Below are 16,677 nucleotides of genomic sequence, written 5' to 3' on the forward strand. Positions count from 1 at the left end.
GCCTCACCCATCGTGGGCAAAACCCAGAGAGGAAGCCTAGAGCTGAGTCCCAGCCCAGCTGGAGTGCTGGATGCTGGAACAAGAGGCCCATTTTATGCTCTGCACAATGCCCCATTGTGCCCTTCTGCAAAGGAGGACAATGTTACCACTGCAAGGGGAAGCTGAGGACAAAGGGCCCTTTGTGAGGATGGTCCCCACCTGAGCAGCAGCACCCAGGGTCACACCTGATGGTAGAGAAGTTCTTCCTCTCCTTCCGTCCCCTGCACAGTGCTGACTTCCAGAAATGACCTGGGGGAAATTGTGTGGGCCTGAGCTGCCTTCCCCAAATGTCTCTGTGGGCCTATCCCAAGCCTGGCACATGCCAGTGGGAAGGAGGGGCAGGGGCAAGGGTTCCTATTAGAGGACCTGGATACAGGATACACAGGTATCTGAAGTTTTGAGACCTTGGGCAGATGCTAGCCTGTGGGAGCCTGGCAGGTGGGAACTATTTGTATTATCCATTGCAACATCTGTATGAAACATACTTCACAGTTGGGCTCCCAAGGGAGTGTTTCTGAAGGAAAAGAAAAGGAAACTTAAAAACCCAAACACTTTATAGGATGTGTTTATATGATAGTACTCCAGCATCAGGGAGACTGGAGGCTGGGAAGTGTCCGGCAGCTGCCCAGCAGTCCTTACCCAGGAAAGGCTCGGTGCGGGTACGGAGGTATAATAAACACTAATGTGTTGTTTGACCATGCAAACATATCTCAAAACAGCAAAAGCCAAAAGGAGATACTAAAGACAAATTGTTAAAACAGTAGAAATAATTCAGAAAGGCACAAGACCTTTAGTATGTAAAGAGCTCTGAAAGTGAATGAGGGAAAGCAGAGTTGCAACTAGGCATGTTGCCTGTAATACCAGTACTGAGGAAGACAGAGTCTCGAGGACTATTTGTTTATTGTCATCCGGGTCTATACAGTTCAAGGTCACTATGAGCAACTAAAAAAAATTAAAATATAGAAGCAGAGTTGCAGGTGTGTCTCCTTGGGATTCTGCTCAGGCCACTGGTCGGTAAATTCTTTCCCTCTGAGTCCTTCCTCGATGGCCCTCTGGCCACGTACATAGCTTGAGATCCATGCCTAGGTCCTCGTAGGAGTGCTACCTGTCGACTGGGTCTTTGGGGACCACAGAAAAAGGAGATTTAGGTAGGATAGGAAGCTGGAAAATCCAGGCTGATTTTCAGACTTGTTCCTGCCGACTGTCGGAAAGTATGCTTCGTGCCTTCCTGGACGGCGGGTAGCCTGGGAACTTAGAGTGAAGAACCTGCCCTGCCTCTGCCACAGGCCTGAACTTCCCTGTGGTGATCTGCAACCAGGGCGCAGCTGTCCACGGACTCCTTCCAGTCATTCTTTACCTGGCACACGACCCTCTACATAAACTGAAGCCACCACGGAAACGCCCATCGCTAGGCAAGACCGCCCAGAGAGGGCGTGGCGCGTAGGCGTTGACTGCAAGTGGATAGGCGTGTCGTCCTGGGGAGCCTGTGTGGCTTTCCAGAAGCGTGGGCGGGACCTCCGTGCGCAACGCCCTCCGTGCGCATGCGCCCACATAGCCTAGTAATGGCTGCGCCCGAGGGCTCGCTGAGGAAACGGAAGGTCGGAGATGTGGATGGGAGCCCGGCGTCGCCACCCACTCCCGCTCGCGATTCCGCGGGATCTCCAGCCCGGCTGCACACGGGCACCTTCTGGTTGACCAGAGTCGTGCTCCTGCAGGCCCTCGCTTTCATTTACTGTGAGTGTCCGGTGGGCGCGGGCTGTCGCCGGCATCCTGTGACCTGTTCCAACCCCTGCTCGCTTCCGGACTCCCGCTAACTCCTCTGTACGCCTCTAGGACTCTGCACCACCCTTCTGTGAGCTCCTAGACCTCACTTCCCACTCCGTGGGTGCCTCGGTGTGTCCCTGGGATCCCAACCCCACCTGGCTTGACAAGCCCCACTTAGCACAGCCCCATGCACTTCCTCTGCGTTCTCCCTGGGAGTGGCGAGAGACAGTGCTGTATAATTCTGTTCCGAAGGCGTAGGGGAGATGAGGATATTTAGTAACTTAGACATAGCCTCGCCACTTTTAGATCTGTCAGCTGCCCCCCCCCACACACACACACTCACTAGACCCAAAGGTGATGCAGCAACCCAACCTGGCCAGCTTGGAAGGGCGCCTGGCCAAAGGGCCAAGGGTCTAGCCAGATTCCTTGGCAGGCTAGAAGTGAGTGTATCCTTGTCCCCGAGGCTCAACCAGGTCAGCTCTGGAAGGACTCCCGGGGTTCTGTCTAAGTTCTGGTTCTGCAGGCTTCCACATGCCTGAGCCTAAGGAGTCCTTCAGGAAAAGCAGAACCAAGGGGACTGGTGGGTCAGGCTGATGTTTCTTTTTTTCCCCTTTTTGTTTTGTTTTTAAGATAGGGTTTCTCTGTGTAGCCCTGACTGCCCTGGACCTCTGTAGACCAGGCTGGCCTCGAACTCACGGAGATATGCCTGCCTCTGCTGGGATTAAAGGTGTGCACCACCACAGTAGGCACTGATGTTTCTTTACTGTCAACTCGTCTGTTATTTCCCCCCACAGAGGAAGTGAGCTAGGAGATATCTTATAGGCCAGCCCTGAACAACGCACTATAGGTGAACCCTGAACCCCCAATCGTGACTGAGAACCTGTCCTACTCACACTGGGCCTGGCCTTCCTGTGCCCATTACACAGAGTTCATGCTTAAAACCTAGGGACACCTGGCTGGTGGAAGCAGCTGTGGATTTCAAATCCTCATCCCAATTCCTAATACCTAGCAGGGTGGCCCTGGGACCTTATGAACACTGGTGGATATGCCCTGGCCTTTTAATAAGGAAGGAAAAACTAAGCCCAAGGGCCAGGGCAGGACATGGCTGGCATGGCCGTGCTCAACAGGCCGGTCACCCTGCCTGGCCTGTGCATGGTGCACACTGGGCATTTTTAGGAGTCACCTCTGTGGCTTTGGGCTCTGTCCATGTGGCTCTGCTGTGCAGGGGTCAGGTTCATGTGCATTTTTGTGTGACAGCCTGGCCACTTCCTTGTGTAGACAACTAGAGTTCTTAATCAGATGGCCCCTGTGGGGTTCCACTCATTCTCTCTAAAGTTAGTGGAAAAAAATGCCCAGACCTGCGTTGTTTAATCCCACACAATACTAAGGAATCATGGGGAAGTTGGTACTGGCACGCTCAGAGCAAGATGAAGGCAGTCCTCAAGGTAGATGTTGGAAAGCACGGTGGCAGCTGGGAGCTTTGTGCTGAGGACACTCTACAGGTAGGCTCAGGGCCTCTTGGTTGAGCAGTGCTGCCTTTGGCCAGTACAGGGGCTAGAGCTTCAGTTTGAGGCAAAAGGCAGATACTTCCAACTGCTGCTCAGCGTGTTTGGGTGATGCTCTTTCTTATCTCATGTGTACTTGAGGTAGACACACCTTTTAGGTTTCCCGTCTTCCCGTGTCACGGCTTTGACGGCCCTAGGCAAGCAGCAGTCCTATATGTAAGTTGCTTCTGAAATGTCCCAGACCTCACTGGTCTATGAACTATACTCTGAGGTCCCTTCAAAGTGGCTGTCCAGCTATGTCACTTGAATGTTGAATTGGAAAGACTTGTAAGTAAATACAGCCGAGTACATTCTGAGATTTCCCCCTCTTAGGAGAGTGCGATGTACGGTCTTTCTTTATGCGTTTTGTGTCAAAGATATCTACTCCCTATAATCCCTGCATTGAAAAGGCTGAGGTGGAGTCTGGAGTCTAAGCTACGTAGTAGCAAGACTCTGTCAAAGATAAATAAATGAAGGCTTTAATGAAGATGTTAGTCAGAAAATTATGTAACAGTGCTGTGTGGCCTGCCAGTGATTCCTCAAAACCAGGCCCAGAGGCAGCCTTTTAGCAACAGGCTCCTGCACTCCACCTGGTGTTGTTTGAGTCCTTCCACAGCAGTCCCAGTGTGTACCAGCAGATGACAAGGGTGAGCACACAGAGCAGGTGTGCATAGCTCACTCTCCCAGAGTGGCTGCCGCGGGGAAGCCGGGGAAGCCGAGGTGTGTCAGTACTTGAGAGTGGTTTTCCCGAAGGGACTGCCCAAGCCACTTGAAGGAAAGATTTGCTTGTCATCCTGATCTGTGGCCTCCAGTCCCTGAGGGTTCTCACTCTGTTGAGTGGGCACTAAGGTGTCAGCTGCCATGGATGCACCTTGCCCATGCAGCACAGTGTGCATGTGTCCAGTGACACCACTGTGACCTACATAGGAGAGAATGTATTCAGTCTTTGGCTTAGAGAGCTGTATCAGGCTCTCTTTTTTAGACCACCAACCAGCTCCCAAATCATGGCCTGGAGACTTCTTATTAGTTACGAATGCTCAGCCCTATCTTATGTTTGTCCTGCTAGCTCTTATAACTTAACCTGTTTCTCTTCATCTACATTTTGCTTTGGAGCTTTTTGACCTTTCTTTCCTTTTGTATATCTTACTTTCACACTTCTCGCGTGTGGCTGCTTGGCTTCTGGCCCCTAGCGTGTCTCATTTTCCTTTGTCCTCCTCGCCTTCTTCTCTCTAGCCTAGATTTCTCCTCCTACTTACCCTCTCTGGCCACCAGCCCCACCTATCCCTCTCCTACCTAGCTATTGGCCATCCAGCTTCTTATTAGACAGGCAAGATAAAACAAATGTAACACATCTGGTAAACAAATTTGGCATGAACAAATATAATACACCTTTACACACTTAAAGTAATATTCTGCAGCATGAACAAATGTAACATATCTTTACATAGTTCAGTATTCCACGGTGGTGAGCAGCAGTGAGTGACAGGCCCTTGGCTTCAGCTCTGCCTCCTCTTTACTATTCCCAAGGCCTAGTCTTTGTGCACTAGGCTTGCTCCTGGACAGTGTCTTTCTTGACCCCTAAGGAACACCCAGGCGGCTAAGGCTGCAGAGGGGACACTGGGAAACTGATGAGATCCATCTACTACTGCTCTCAGGAAGGGTGGATCCTGGACATGAAAACTCATGGGACAGGACTTCCCAGCCTCAGCTGTGGGATTGCAGTGTCTGGAGTGTGGGGCAGTTTTCTGGTCAGCCTACTGACTGAGGGTGGGAAATGTACTCAGTGACTTAAAACCCTGACCCTAGTGTAGGTATATGTCCCAAGTATCGGTCATATGTGTTCCTTGGTCACCTTTCCTCATTTCCATATAGTTCCAGCTGAAGAGCAAAACCAGAAAACACTATTGATAGCCTGTCTTCTTGGTTCTGAGCATTCATGAGCTGTGCCTCTTTCCACTTCCAGGCAGCACATTCCCAGAGTCAGCCCTCCTCTTGTCCTACACTGTGCTTGAAAGGTAGACACCATCTTATGCTCCCGACACAGAGGAAAATGTGTTTGGGCCTGTAGTGCTAAGACCTGGGGTTTGACCAGTCAGCAAGAACAACGACAGACAGCATTTCTGGGTTGTCTGACAGCAAGGAGAGAGAAGGATAGCTCATTTTTTAGCTTTCTTTCCTCTCTCTCTTGTACAGACAGACAGACAGAGGCACACACACACACACACACACAGAGACAGAGAGAGAGAGACAGAGAGAGAGAGACAGAGACAGAGACAGAGAGACAGAGACAGAGAGACAGAGAGAGAGACAGAGAGAGAGAATGAGCATGTGCTGCAAACCCAGGGCCTCACAAGGGCACATTTCCACCTGGGAAGTCTTTAAGACCCTCCTTAGGGTGATTTGGGATTTCCTTCTTAGAAGCTGGGCATGCCTGAGACTAAAAGCTTGGTTCTGCTTTGCAGTCTTGGATGTTTGAAGTGTTCTTTTTCTTCCCTCTCAGCTGTTCAAGGAGTTGACAGTCACATAGGGTTTCCTTTTTGCAAGCCCATTTATTGCCATTGTTTTCTGGTAAGTGATTTCTTTTGCTGCTTGCCTTAGGGCCACTTTCTGAAAGTGATGAACTGGGGATACCAGGTCTCCTTTCTCTTCTATGCATTGCACTTTGAATTTTGGTACCCTGAAAAGAGCATCCAGTACTGTAGCCTCTAGGCTGGGGGGCTGTGCTTGGAAAGCAGTGTTCCCAGAGGGGTGAGGATGGTGCTTGGGTGAGCTGGCTGAGTAGGTAGCTGGAGGGTCCCATACCAATGTGTACATCCATACACACACCTTTCTGCTGTCTCAGAAGTTGGTGCTGCCAATGTAGCTGTGTGCTGTGGGTATCTTCTGAGTTGCCTGGAGAGGCAGTGGCTGGTAGACATGGACCCTTCTGCTCTCTAGTGAAGGCAGGGGCATGGGAAACCTTGTACTGGGGCTCTGGTAACTCCAGGAGCCTCCTGGCTAGAGAAAATGCAGCCCAGGTCTCATACTTCCATGTACTTTAAAGGAGCATTGACTTAGCCAATCAGCTGTGGATTCGGCAAAGCCCAGGACCAACCTGGGAACCCTATAGCATCAGTTTCTGTCTCTTTGGTCCCCTAGTTGGTGTCTTCCAAATATTCTCTTGGTTGGCCATGTTTAGCAATTCTGGCTACAAGCTCTGTGGAACATGCCTCCAGTTGGGTCTGTCCAGTGCTTCCTGCTGGTTAGACTTGAGGTGATAGGTTTGGGTACAATCCTCCCACTGTGGAGTTTTCACCTGACACTCACATTGTCCTGTGCCATCTGGTTAAAGTGTATCCATGCTGGTCTCTTAGTTTATATGCAAGAGGAGAAGGACCCCACCCCGGATTAAGGAGTGATACCAGCAGTTACTCCTTGGGAGTTCCTCTGGGAGGAAGATGTATGCATGAGGCCTTCTTCCTGTCTGGTTTAGAGCTGTCTGTGCTCCTGAGCAATCGGTGCCCTTTGATTATCTCAGCTGTGGTCCCTGGTGATTGCTCCCCTGTGTGTGCCTCATCCCCCTCATGTGCCTTTCCTAGTTGCTAGGGTATCCCCTCATTTTCTAGCTGACAGGTCTGGGTCTCTTCTGGTGTCCTCACCAGCTCTGGGGTCAGTCGCTTTTCCAAGAAGCCCCATTTCTTTGGGTAGAGAATAGCATGAGAAACCCCAGGCTGTGTGTTAAGTCCTGCTGCAACCTTCGTGGTGGGCAGAGCTGGTTTTGATATAACTAGGGCATCAGGTATATATGTGATCACCTCTGTCAGAGTGCTAGCTTCTGGTTAGCACACAGGTCATGCTTAGCCTTACCTCTGGCTACTGAGGCTGTGTGCCCTCCCTTGTGGACTCTGCTCCCACACCCGGTGTGTGCTCACTTAGACTCCTGGGGATAGAACTAGCCAAAGCACCATCCTGGCATGATGCCTTTGTCTGTGTCCCTGAAGACATCCAACCATTTTTATCAGAAAGGACATACCAAACGTGCTGGAGTGGAAGTTGGCTCTACTGGTCACAGTCTACACCCCCCACATGCTTGCCTCAACATCCTGGTTGTTTTTTGTTTGTTTGAGTTTGTGCGCTAATGCTCTCTTGTGGTTTTTCACAGACAAATGGTGCTGTCTGTCACCCAACACTGTGCAGTGAAATTCCCCCAGTGTAGGTGGGCAGCCACTTTCCCCCATCCCCCAAGCCCACTGTAATCCTGTTTCTGCCTCTGTCAATGGCTCTGCCTTTCCCAGGATGCCTTGTGAGTAGAGCCTTACAGTCTGCGGTCAGAGCGTGGACCTTTTGTTTGTTTGTTTTGTTTTGGTTTCTTTGTTTGCACTTTTATTAATTTACTTTTTACATTCCATAGAGTGTAGACTCTTAACTGAACAAATTGCATTTACTGTCCATCCATGCTGTTGCTAACTCAGTAGCTCCTGCACTTTTACCCAGCAGTGCCACCCACTGTCTGAATGGGGCAGTTTATTGTACCTTGAGAGGCATCTTGACTGCGTCCAGTTTTTAGTAATTACTAATAAACTACTCTGAACATGTGGAGGTTTTTATGTGAATGTAAGTCCCCAGTTCACTTGGGTGGATACCCAAGAGCATCACGGTGGGTCGTACAGGCTCCATCGTGCGTTTAACTGGACAGGACCCTGCCTATCTTCCAGACTAGTGGCTCTGCTGTTTTGCACTTTTTCTGCCTCGATGATAAACAGCCCTGTGGCTTGGGCACTTCCAGAGCACCTTATGGCCAGGTTTTTCCAGTTTTGGTTGGTTGAGAGACTGCCTGATGTATGCTGCCTGACTTTGAATTTGTCGTAGCTGAGGGTGATCTTCCTGCCTGTGTCTCCCAAGTGCTGAGGTTACAAGCATGCGCCATCATGCCAGACCCTCGATGGCTTTATTGGTGTTCCCAGTGGTGGTGGCAGTGAACATGTTTCCCTTTTGCCTGTCATGTGTGTTTGTGTGTGGCAGACAGTTTCAATACCTCTTCACATCTTTTACCCCCTTTTGGTTTTCTTACTACTGTTTCAGGAGTTCTTTAATGCAAATCCTTTATCGGATCTGTGGTTGCAGCATTTCCCTACAGTCTGTGCCTCATCTTTACATTGTCTTTGAAGTTTCTTTTGCAAATTTAAAGTTTTTTTTATTTTTTATTTTCATGAAGTCCATGGACTAAGTATTTTACCTAAAAACGTCATTGCTAACCTTGAGTCCTTCCTCCCCTTTTTCCTTTTTTGTTTTTGAACTCACAGTTAAGTTACATGAGTGTTGGGATGACAAGCGTGAGCTTCTAATAGTTTGGCTTTTATCTATACCACGTTTCGTCTGTGAACCTTTGGATTAATTTTTTTATGTAATGTGTGAAGTCTAAGGCCATCTTCTTGTACACAGATTTGCTATTAGCTTACTTTTGGTACTGTCTCACGGGCCTGGGTATGGATGAAGATGCATTTTGTTCAGTGTGGGGGCTGAGAGTATGCACTGTGGTGGTAGCTCTGGTGAGGGCCTTCTGCTAAGTCATCTTTTAATGGATGACACCATGATAGCATCAGTGAGCATCCTGTGGGACAAGAAGCTAGAGTGATGGTGTGGGGACAGTCTAGAGACCTCCTGCTAGGTTCCGCATCTTAAAGTCCTTCCATCCAACACTGCCACACTGAGGACTAAGGAAATCTTGGCGTCAAACAACATTCAAACCATAGCAGTTGGTTCAATGGCAGCTGCTGACCAGAGGTCCTTAGGTATTGTCTTTGCAACTTTGTCATCTTCGTGTATCTGCTGCTGGGCCCTCTGCCCTCCTTATCTTTATTAGTGTAGACTTGTCTAGCGAGTCCTGGAGGTGGTTAACCTGAATGCACAACTCTATCCCTCTTCTAATTGTGGTAGCTCTTCTGTTTCCTTTGCCCTTTCCTATGCACAGTTAGCGTTGTCAGAATCTCAGGAGAACTCACTGTTTGGTTGAGAGTATGGACTCGGTGGGTTCCATGCAGAGTGTAGCCGTCTGGTCCCCACTCATCCTGACGCGTCTTTCTTTCTCCTGTGTCTTGAAGTTTCCTACAGATGGAACCATCTTAATTTTTTTTTGTTTTGTTGCTTTTTTTGTTTGTTGTTTTTATTTTTCAAGACAGGGTTTCTCTGTGTAGCTCTGGCTGTCCAGGAACTCACACTGTAAACCAATCTGGCCTCCAGAGATCCATCTGCCTCTGCCTCCCAAGTGCTGGGATTAAAGCCATGTGCCACCAGCACCAGGCTCTTTTTTTTTCCCCTTCCTTTTCAAGCTTAGATGACGTTGCTCATTGTTTATAAGAACACAACTGACTCTTCTGTTCTCATCTTGTGTCCTATCCCATGATCTTTTTTTAAAAAATATTTATTTTTTATGTGTATTGGTGTTTGCTTTGCCTGTGAAAGGGCATTGGGTCTCCTGGAACTGCAGTTACAGGAAGTTGTGAGCTGCCATGTGGGTGCTGGGAATTGAACCTGGGTCCTCTAGAAGAGCAGCCAGTACTCTTAACCACTGAGTCATCTCTCCAGTCCTCCTCATCCCATGATCTTAATAAACTCACTTATTAGTTCTAAAAGTTGCCAGTTTTGTCTTATTTTTGTAGGTACTTTGGGGGTTTTCTACATAGACCATCTTTTGCTAATAAAGACACTTCTTTCTTTCTTGTCTGTATCTTTTATTTCACTCCTCTCTTTTTCTCTCTTTATCCTACCCCCCCACACACACATACATATTTGGCACACACAGTGTGGATGCTCCAAGGAAGTGAAAGTGCCTTATAGAGGGCAGATCCTAGAAATGACCTCAGAAGTCTGAGCTTGGATTGGACTGTTCCAGCTGCTGGCCCTGGGGAGCAGTGCTATCGATGGAGCCAGGTCACTAGGACATCCCATGATGGGTAGTGCCGATCAGGCACGGGCTTAGATAAGCAACGTCAATTTGCTCGCTTACACATCATATGAGAGCGACATAATCCACATATGTGCATACAGCATGCTTTCTCCAGTCTGTGTTCCATAGCCCCCAGGGTCCTGAGAGAGCATCTGCTGCTTGTGTGTGTGTAGCCCGGGTACTTCCTCACTTACATTCCTGTTGTGACAAGACACTAAGACCAAGGCAGCTCATAGATGGAAGAGTCCGCTGTGGTGGGGAGGCATGGCAGCTCAGGATAGGCATGACAGCAGGAGCAAGAAGCTGAGCGCTCACATTTTCAGTGGCAAGCCGAAAGCAGAGCGAGCGAACTAGACATGGTGTGAGGCTTTAATCTCAGAGCCTGTCCCCAGTGACATTCTTCTCCAACAAGGCTATACCACCTAAACCTCCATACACAGCACCAGCAACTGAGAACTAAGTGTTCAAATACCTGAGATTATAGAGGGTGTGTCTTATTCAAACCACACAGGTGCCAAACCGTGTGTGCTGCCCACTGTGAGAAACATGTATTGCCCATGAGGGCCTTTCCTGCTTGTGTCCTCTTGTGTCCGTGGGGCCATTTCCTGTTTGCATCCTGTCAGCTTGACTTAACCTAGAGTCACCTGGAGGAAGGAATCTCAGTCGTAGAGTTTCTGGCCTGTGGGCATGTCTGTGGGCCATTGTCACAATTGCTGATTGGTTCAGGAGGGCCCAGCCTGCTGTGGGTTCCATCCCAAGGCAAGTGGTCCTGGGCTGTATAAGAAAGCTGTCTGAGTGTGAGCCAGAGCAAGGCAGTAAGCAATGCTCCTTCATTGTTTCTGCTTGAGTTCCTGTTCTGACTTTCCTCAGTGATGAACTGTGACTGGAAGTGTAAACTGAAAGAAGCCATTTCCTCCTTTGAGTTACTTGGGTCACAGTGTTTAATACAACAACAGAAAGAAACTGTAACTTGTTCTCTTATATCTACGGAGCCATTTCCTCCTCATGTACCCTTATGTCCACAGGACTGTTACCTCTTCATATCCCATTAACCCAAAGGGGCCTTTCTCCTGTACCCATGGAGGCCCATTCTTGCCTGTGTCCCCTTGTGTCCACTGAAATTGGTCTTATTCATGTCCGCTTGTGTCCATGGAGGCCTATTCCTGCTTGTGTCACTTGTCCTCATGAGGGCCTATGAAGCATCTCCTTTTCCCACAGAGACCTAGTTCCCTGAGCCCTTGGAGGGGTGGTCTGCTCCTACTCATAATCCTGCATTTATATCTTCCAGTTGTGGCCTTCTTGGTGGCATTCAATCAGAACAAGGCCCTCATCGGTGACCGGGGCCTGCTGCCCTGCAGAGTGTACCTGAAGAATGTCCAGGAGTACTTCCAGGGCAGGATTGGCTGGGATGCCTGGAGCTATGCCCCAACCATCTTATGGCTGATGGACTGGTCAAACATGAACTTCAACCTGGACCTTCTTGCTCTTCTTGGGCTGGGCCTCTCACTCTTTGTTCTGGTGACTGGCTGTGCCAACATGATACTCATGGCTATCCTCTGGGCCCTCTACATGTCCCTGGTCAACGTAGGGCAGATCTGGTAAGTAGAGCCCACCGTGTAGCCCTGTGGACATATACCTCCTGGCCACTGGAGTGCCAGAGTGACCTTGTTCAGTGCATTATCGAGCACTTAGGTTGCTGTTAACCACTTAGCCAAACACTGACTTTTGTCTTTGGCGAATAAAATGAGTGATTGTGCTTGGAGATATATGTCCCTTTAAGAATATGCTCCCTGTCTGCTTGAGTCATGAGGTTTGAGGAGATGGAGACAGAAATCATTGGGCAGCTGGGAACATGGAGGTTGAAAGGACTTGACTTTGAAACATCACCCTTCTACCCTTATCAAGAAGAGTCTTACCAGCCTGTGTCAGATGCCACACTAGGGCCATGGCTCATACCTTGCCCTATTGGTGGCCTGTAGGACTAGAGGTGTTGATGAAGCTTATAGGACCACCAAGGCCAGAGAGATTATGGACCAAAGAAGGGCATGTTGGAGAAGTCTGTGGACATGGTGATCAGTGTCTATGTGGACACATGGGACGTAGATGAAGGAGTTTGTACCTGTATTGATTGTTTTTCTCCTTGATGTGACAAAATTCCTCACAAAAGCAACTTAAGAAAGAGCAGGGATTGGAGGGGGTTGTGGGGCAGGCCAGACAGAACTATAAATCCATCATCTCAGTAGGCTGGTTGGCCAGCAAGCTCCTAGGATCCACCTGTCTCACAGTGCTGGGGTTATAGACACGTGCAGCCATACCCAGCTTTACCTGGGTCCTCTTGCATGCAGAGCAAATACTCTTACCCACTGAACCTTCTCTCCAGCCCCACCCATGGGTCCTTTTCCAACCTGTGTTCAGGCTTATTAGGGAACCGCTTGCATTGGCTGTCTCTTGGGTTAGCAGTATGAGCAAGCGTGCTGTCCACTTAATATTCCTCTGTGGACATGTAGTAGCATGCTCATGGGATGTACTCACTGCTTCCAGCATCTGTGGTAAAACAAACAAACAAACAACCACAACCAAACTTCAGGCATTAGTATTTTATCTGAGAACAGTATGTATCTTGGCCAGGCTGGGACTCACTTGATATAGTTTCAGAACCACCAGGCTACAAGCCCACTCAGTGAGCCCAGACCCCATGGCAAATCTCAAGCTCTTACCTTTCATTTGCGTGCATTCCATTCAGTTTTTCTTTTTTATTGAGATGAAATACATGCACTGTAAAATTTAACTCTTTAGTATGTACAAATCAAGCTGAGTACGGCAGTATGTGTCTGTAATCTCAGCACCAGGGAAAGCTCAGGTCAGGCAGGAGAACTGCCAAGTTCAAAACAAACCTGAACTACACAGTGAGTTCCAGCACAGCCTGGGCTAGAGAGTGAGATTTGGTATCAAAAATGGAATAAAAATAAATAAATTTTACAAGTCAGTGGTTTCGTGTATTCAGGGTTCTAAAAACCTTGCCATGAAGTTTAAACCGTTCTCATCACCACAAGAGAACCCTGTATCTTAGCCTAGCAACTCACTCCTTCAACAGCCTTTGGTGACCAGTGACTGATTTCTGCCTGTGGCTTTCCTTTTACACCCATGGTGCTTACATGCCCCAAGCATTCCCTGTGGACATAGTCCCATAGTGTGTAGCTTTGTGTCTGGCTTCACCTCCAGCATGGTGTGTTAGGGCTTATCATGTGTAGCTTGTATCAATGTGTCTTTCTTCCATGATATAGTAGGTGTCCATGTTTGATGTACATGGCATCAGGGGTGGGGACACTGGGCATCCTTATTACGGGAAGCCTAGCGGTATGTCGGCAAGCACTGGAGCAGTAGCTGAGAGCGAGAGGGACTGACCTGCATGGGCTTTGGAAACTTTAGAGCCAGTGACATAATTCCTCCACCAAGGCCACACCTCCTAATCCTTATAATTCTTTCCAGTATTGTCACTGTGACTAAACATTCAAATATATAAGCCTGTGGGGGCCATTCTTATTCCAACCACCACAGCTAGCACGTGTGATGCTCTGGGTTCCAGCAGCGGAGCACCAAGCGTCTGTCCAGTGTGATTTCAAAGTGAAGAGCACAGTGACAGCCGCCTACTGCGCTCTTTTGGCATAGCCCCTCTTCTAGTGACTTATGTCGAGGCGCCTTGAGCTTCAGATCCTAGGGTATAGTATTTGCAGCGGCAGTTAATCAAAATCAGCTTTCGTGCAGGAAAAACAGATCTTGCATCTGCTCACTCTACAGTGTCTTTTGCTGGTCTGCAGCCCTATCTCACCCAGCTTTGCCTATTCAGGTCCTCTGCAGTGCCCCATGCCCCACACTGCCCTGGGCTCACAAGTGGGTTCTATTCTCTGGATAAATATAATAGCTTAACATAAAAACCAAGCCAATGTTTTAATGTTTTTCTTTTTTGTGTGTGTTTCAGGTATTCTTTTGGTAAGTGACAGTCATGCAGAAAAAACTCTGCGAGGGCTTGCCTTATATGTTGGGGTATGTATGTCTGTGTATTTCAGGGGGCTTATCTTATTGTTTAAATCCTTGCTGCCATCGAATTGCTGCTGGCTCGCTTGGTATGGGGGTGGTTCTACAGAGTTTTAGCAGGCTGGCAAGCCCTGAAGGTTGGCTCTGATAGGAGTGAATAGCTAGAGTGGGTTGGGGCTGGGGGCTTCCAGGTGAGGAACTGGGATGCCTCTAATAACTGCACTGCATAATAATGGAGATGCTGGGAGCCTGAGAGATGGCTCAGGGGTTAAGTACTCTTGCTGCTTTTGTAGAGGAACCAGGTTTGGTTCCCAGAACCTACATGGAGGCTAACAACCACCTTTAACTCCAGTTCCAGGAAATCCAATGTCTTCTGGCTTCTGCAGGCTCTGAATGTATGTGGTGCATCGATAATACATACACAGAACTCATAAATATAAAAATAAGTAAACATTGTGGGGGGTATTGCTGGGTGTAGTAGTACATGCCTATAATCCCAGTACCAGGGAGACAGAGGCAGGCAGAGCTCTGTGAGTTCAAGGCTACCCTGGTCTCCACAGCAAATTCCAGTTCACCCAAGGCTACATAGTAAGACCCTATCTCAAAAGAATAAAATAAAGTAATGATGATACTGAGGGTGATAACCAGAGAAGGCACTTGGAGAAAGTATGTGTGTCCTGTGGTCACTGAGCTGCACATAGTGTGTTCATTGGAAAGAGAAGTGTAGAGAACACTGTCCAAGGCACCGGTGCTGACTAGAGAAGCAACTCAGATCCTCCCAGCCCATGCCAGGTGACAATCACTGGCGTGTGGCTGAGGGCGGCCCCCGGGTGGCAGGGAAGCCTGAGAATCTGAGGACTTATGTCTGTAAGCCTACCCAACTCTGAAGTTCCACAGCTGAGGAAATTGCACTTCAGGGGAGAGCAGGGGCAGGAGTGTCTTCACTGCCCTGCAGTTCTATAGCCCAAGGACCCCACAGGAGGTACCTTGGCCCCACTTCAGCCTCTCCATGCTGTGTGTGTATCTGGGCCCACACCCTGCCTTCTCTCCGTGGCTTCAGCCATGAGGTCTGAGTACCGAGTCACTGACTTACGTTCTTAGCCTTGATTATTGGAATATTGGGCCCTACAGTGCTGAAAAGGGAGATCCACTGGGAAACCTGAAGCCATCAATCTGCTGCCACTGTAAATGCTTCCCCCCAGTTTTAATTCCCTGAGTAGGCAGATGTATGTAAGCAAAACTGTTCCAACTCTGCTGATAGTGCCTTTCCCACACAGCTGAGGGCAGTGTCCATGTGGCTGCTCAGGACACAGTGGGTCCAAGACATTCATATCTGCTCTTTGTTTCTTGTATCAAAGTCCCCAGAGAACCCTGTGCTCTCCCTTGCTTCAGGGAACAAACCCTCTTTTCTTAGTGAACATGACTGATCTGAAATTGCAACAAGATTACTTTCTCTGGTTGTGAATATTGAAACCTTGAGGCCCTGATTCCTCTATCTAGATGGGATCCCTGCTCCTTGGCGAAGACGATTCTGGCAATTACTGGTAAAATCAAGTCTGAGGCTCTCTGGGTGCTCACTGCTAGCGGCTCTCTGGAGCTGAGGCTGTGTCACAGGGCAGACATGAACACTTACAGGTACTGCACACATCTTCAGGCCTGTGTTGGCAGGGGCTGCCCCGTCTTGGAATCTAGGAGGTGGGGTGTCCCCAGGGTTCTAGGTACAGATTGTGAGGCCGGTGAGATCTCACATGGGAACTTGGAGTACTGTGAAGGCTGAGCAGTGGAACAGCTCCAGGTGGGGACTTCAGGAACTTAGAAGAAAACCGCTGCCCAGTCACCCTTTGTCTGTGTTCTTTACGACCGGCACTGAGCCAACTCCATTTTACCTGATGGTGCAGGGACCTGGGAGCCTGTGGTGTCACTGTAGTCCTGTCTTCCATCTTCTCCCTCGCTATCCCAGAAAACAAAGACCCGTTTGGGAAGGCAGCATGGGACAAGCATCAGATGTGCTGGGTTCAGACTTTTCTGGAGGGGCTGGAGTGATTGCTCAGTGGCACCTGCTTGGGGCTCACAACCATCAGTAACTCCAGTTCTAGAGGATCCAATGCCATCTTTTGGCTTCCATGGGCACCGCACACACATGGTACACAGACATATACTTAGGGTAAAATGCCCATATGTATGAAATTCAAAAGACTCTTCTGGAGGCTTTCCTTCTCCAGCCCTGTATTGCGGCTCCCTGGAGCTGGGGCTCTCACAGTGAGCACGCTCATCATCCTAGCTGTACGCTCTTAACTGTGTCAGTCGTCTCCTTTTACAGGGAGGCTTTAGTGAACCAAGAGCCACGATGTGGAGCTGCTCTAGTTCTCT

General features: G+C 49.0%; 1 protein-coding gene across 4 annotated transcripts in view; it reads left to right on the top strand.

Annotated features, from left to right (window-relative positions):
• Lmf1 (lipase maturation factor 1) overlaps window positions 1-16,677 on the top strand; it is an 87,738-nt gene that overhangs the window by 6,312 nt on the left and 64,749 nt on the right. The window contains exons 1-3 of one of the 4 annotated variants that reach the window (XM_040748333.1): window positions 1,566-1,773; window positions 11,561-11,870; window positions 14,252-14,262. In XM_040748333.1, the coding sequence (XP_040604267.1) occupies window positions 1,581-1,773; window positions 11,561-11,870; window positions 14,252-14,262 (514 nt within the window). In that variant the 5' untranslated portion in view covers window positions 1,566-1,580. Of the gene's footprint in view, window positions 1-1,565; window positions 1,774-11,560; window positions 11,871-14,251; window positions 14,317-16,677 lie in introns of those variants that run through there. The other 3 variants (XM_040748334.1, XM_040748335.1, XM_040748336.1) reach the window with 3 other exon arrangements.

The sequence above is a fragment of the Mesocricetus auratus genome, unplaced genomic scaffold (assembly GCF_017639785.1).
Source record: "Mesocricetus auratus isolate SY011 unplaced genomic scaffold, BCM_Maur_2.0 Super-Scaffold_100007, whole genome shotgun sequence".
Classification (NCBI taxonomy): Eukaryota; Metazoa; Chordata; class Mammalia; order Rodentia; family Cricetidae; genus Mesocricetus; species Mesocricetus auratus.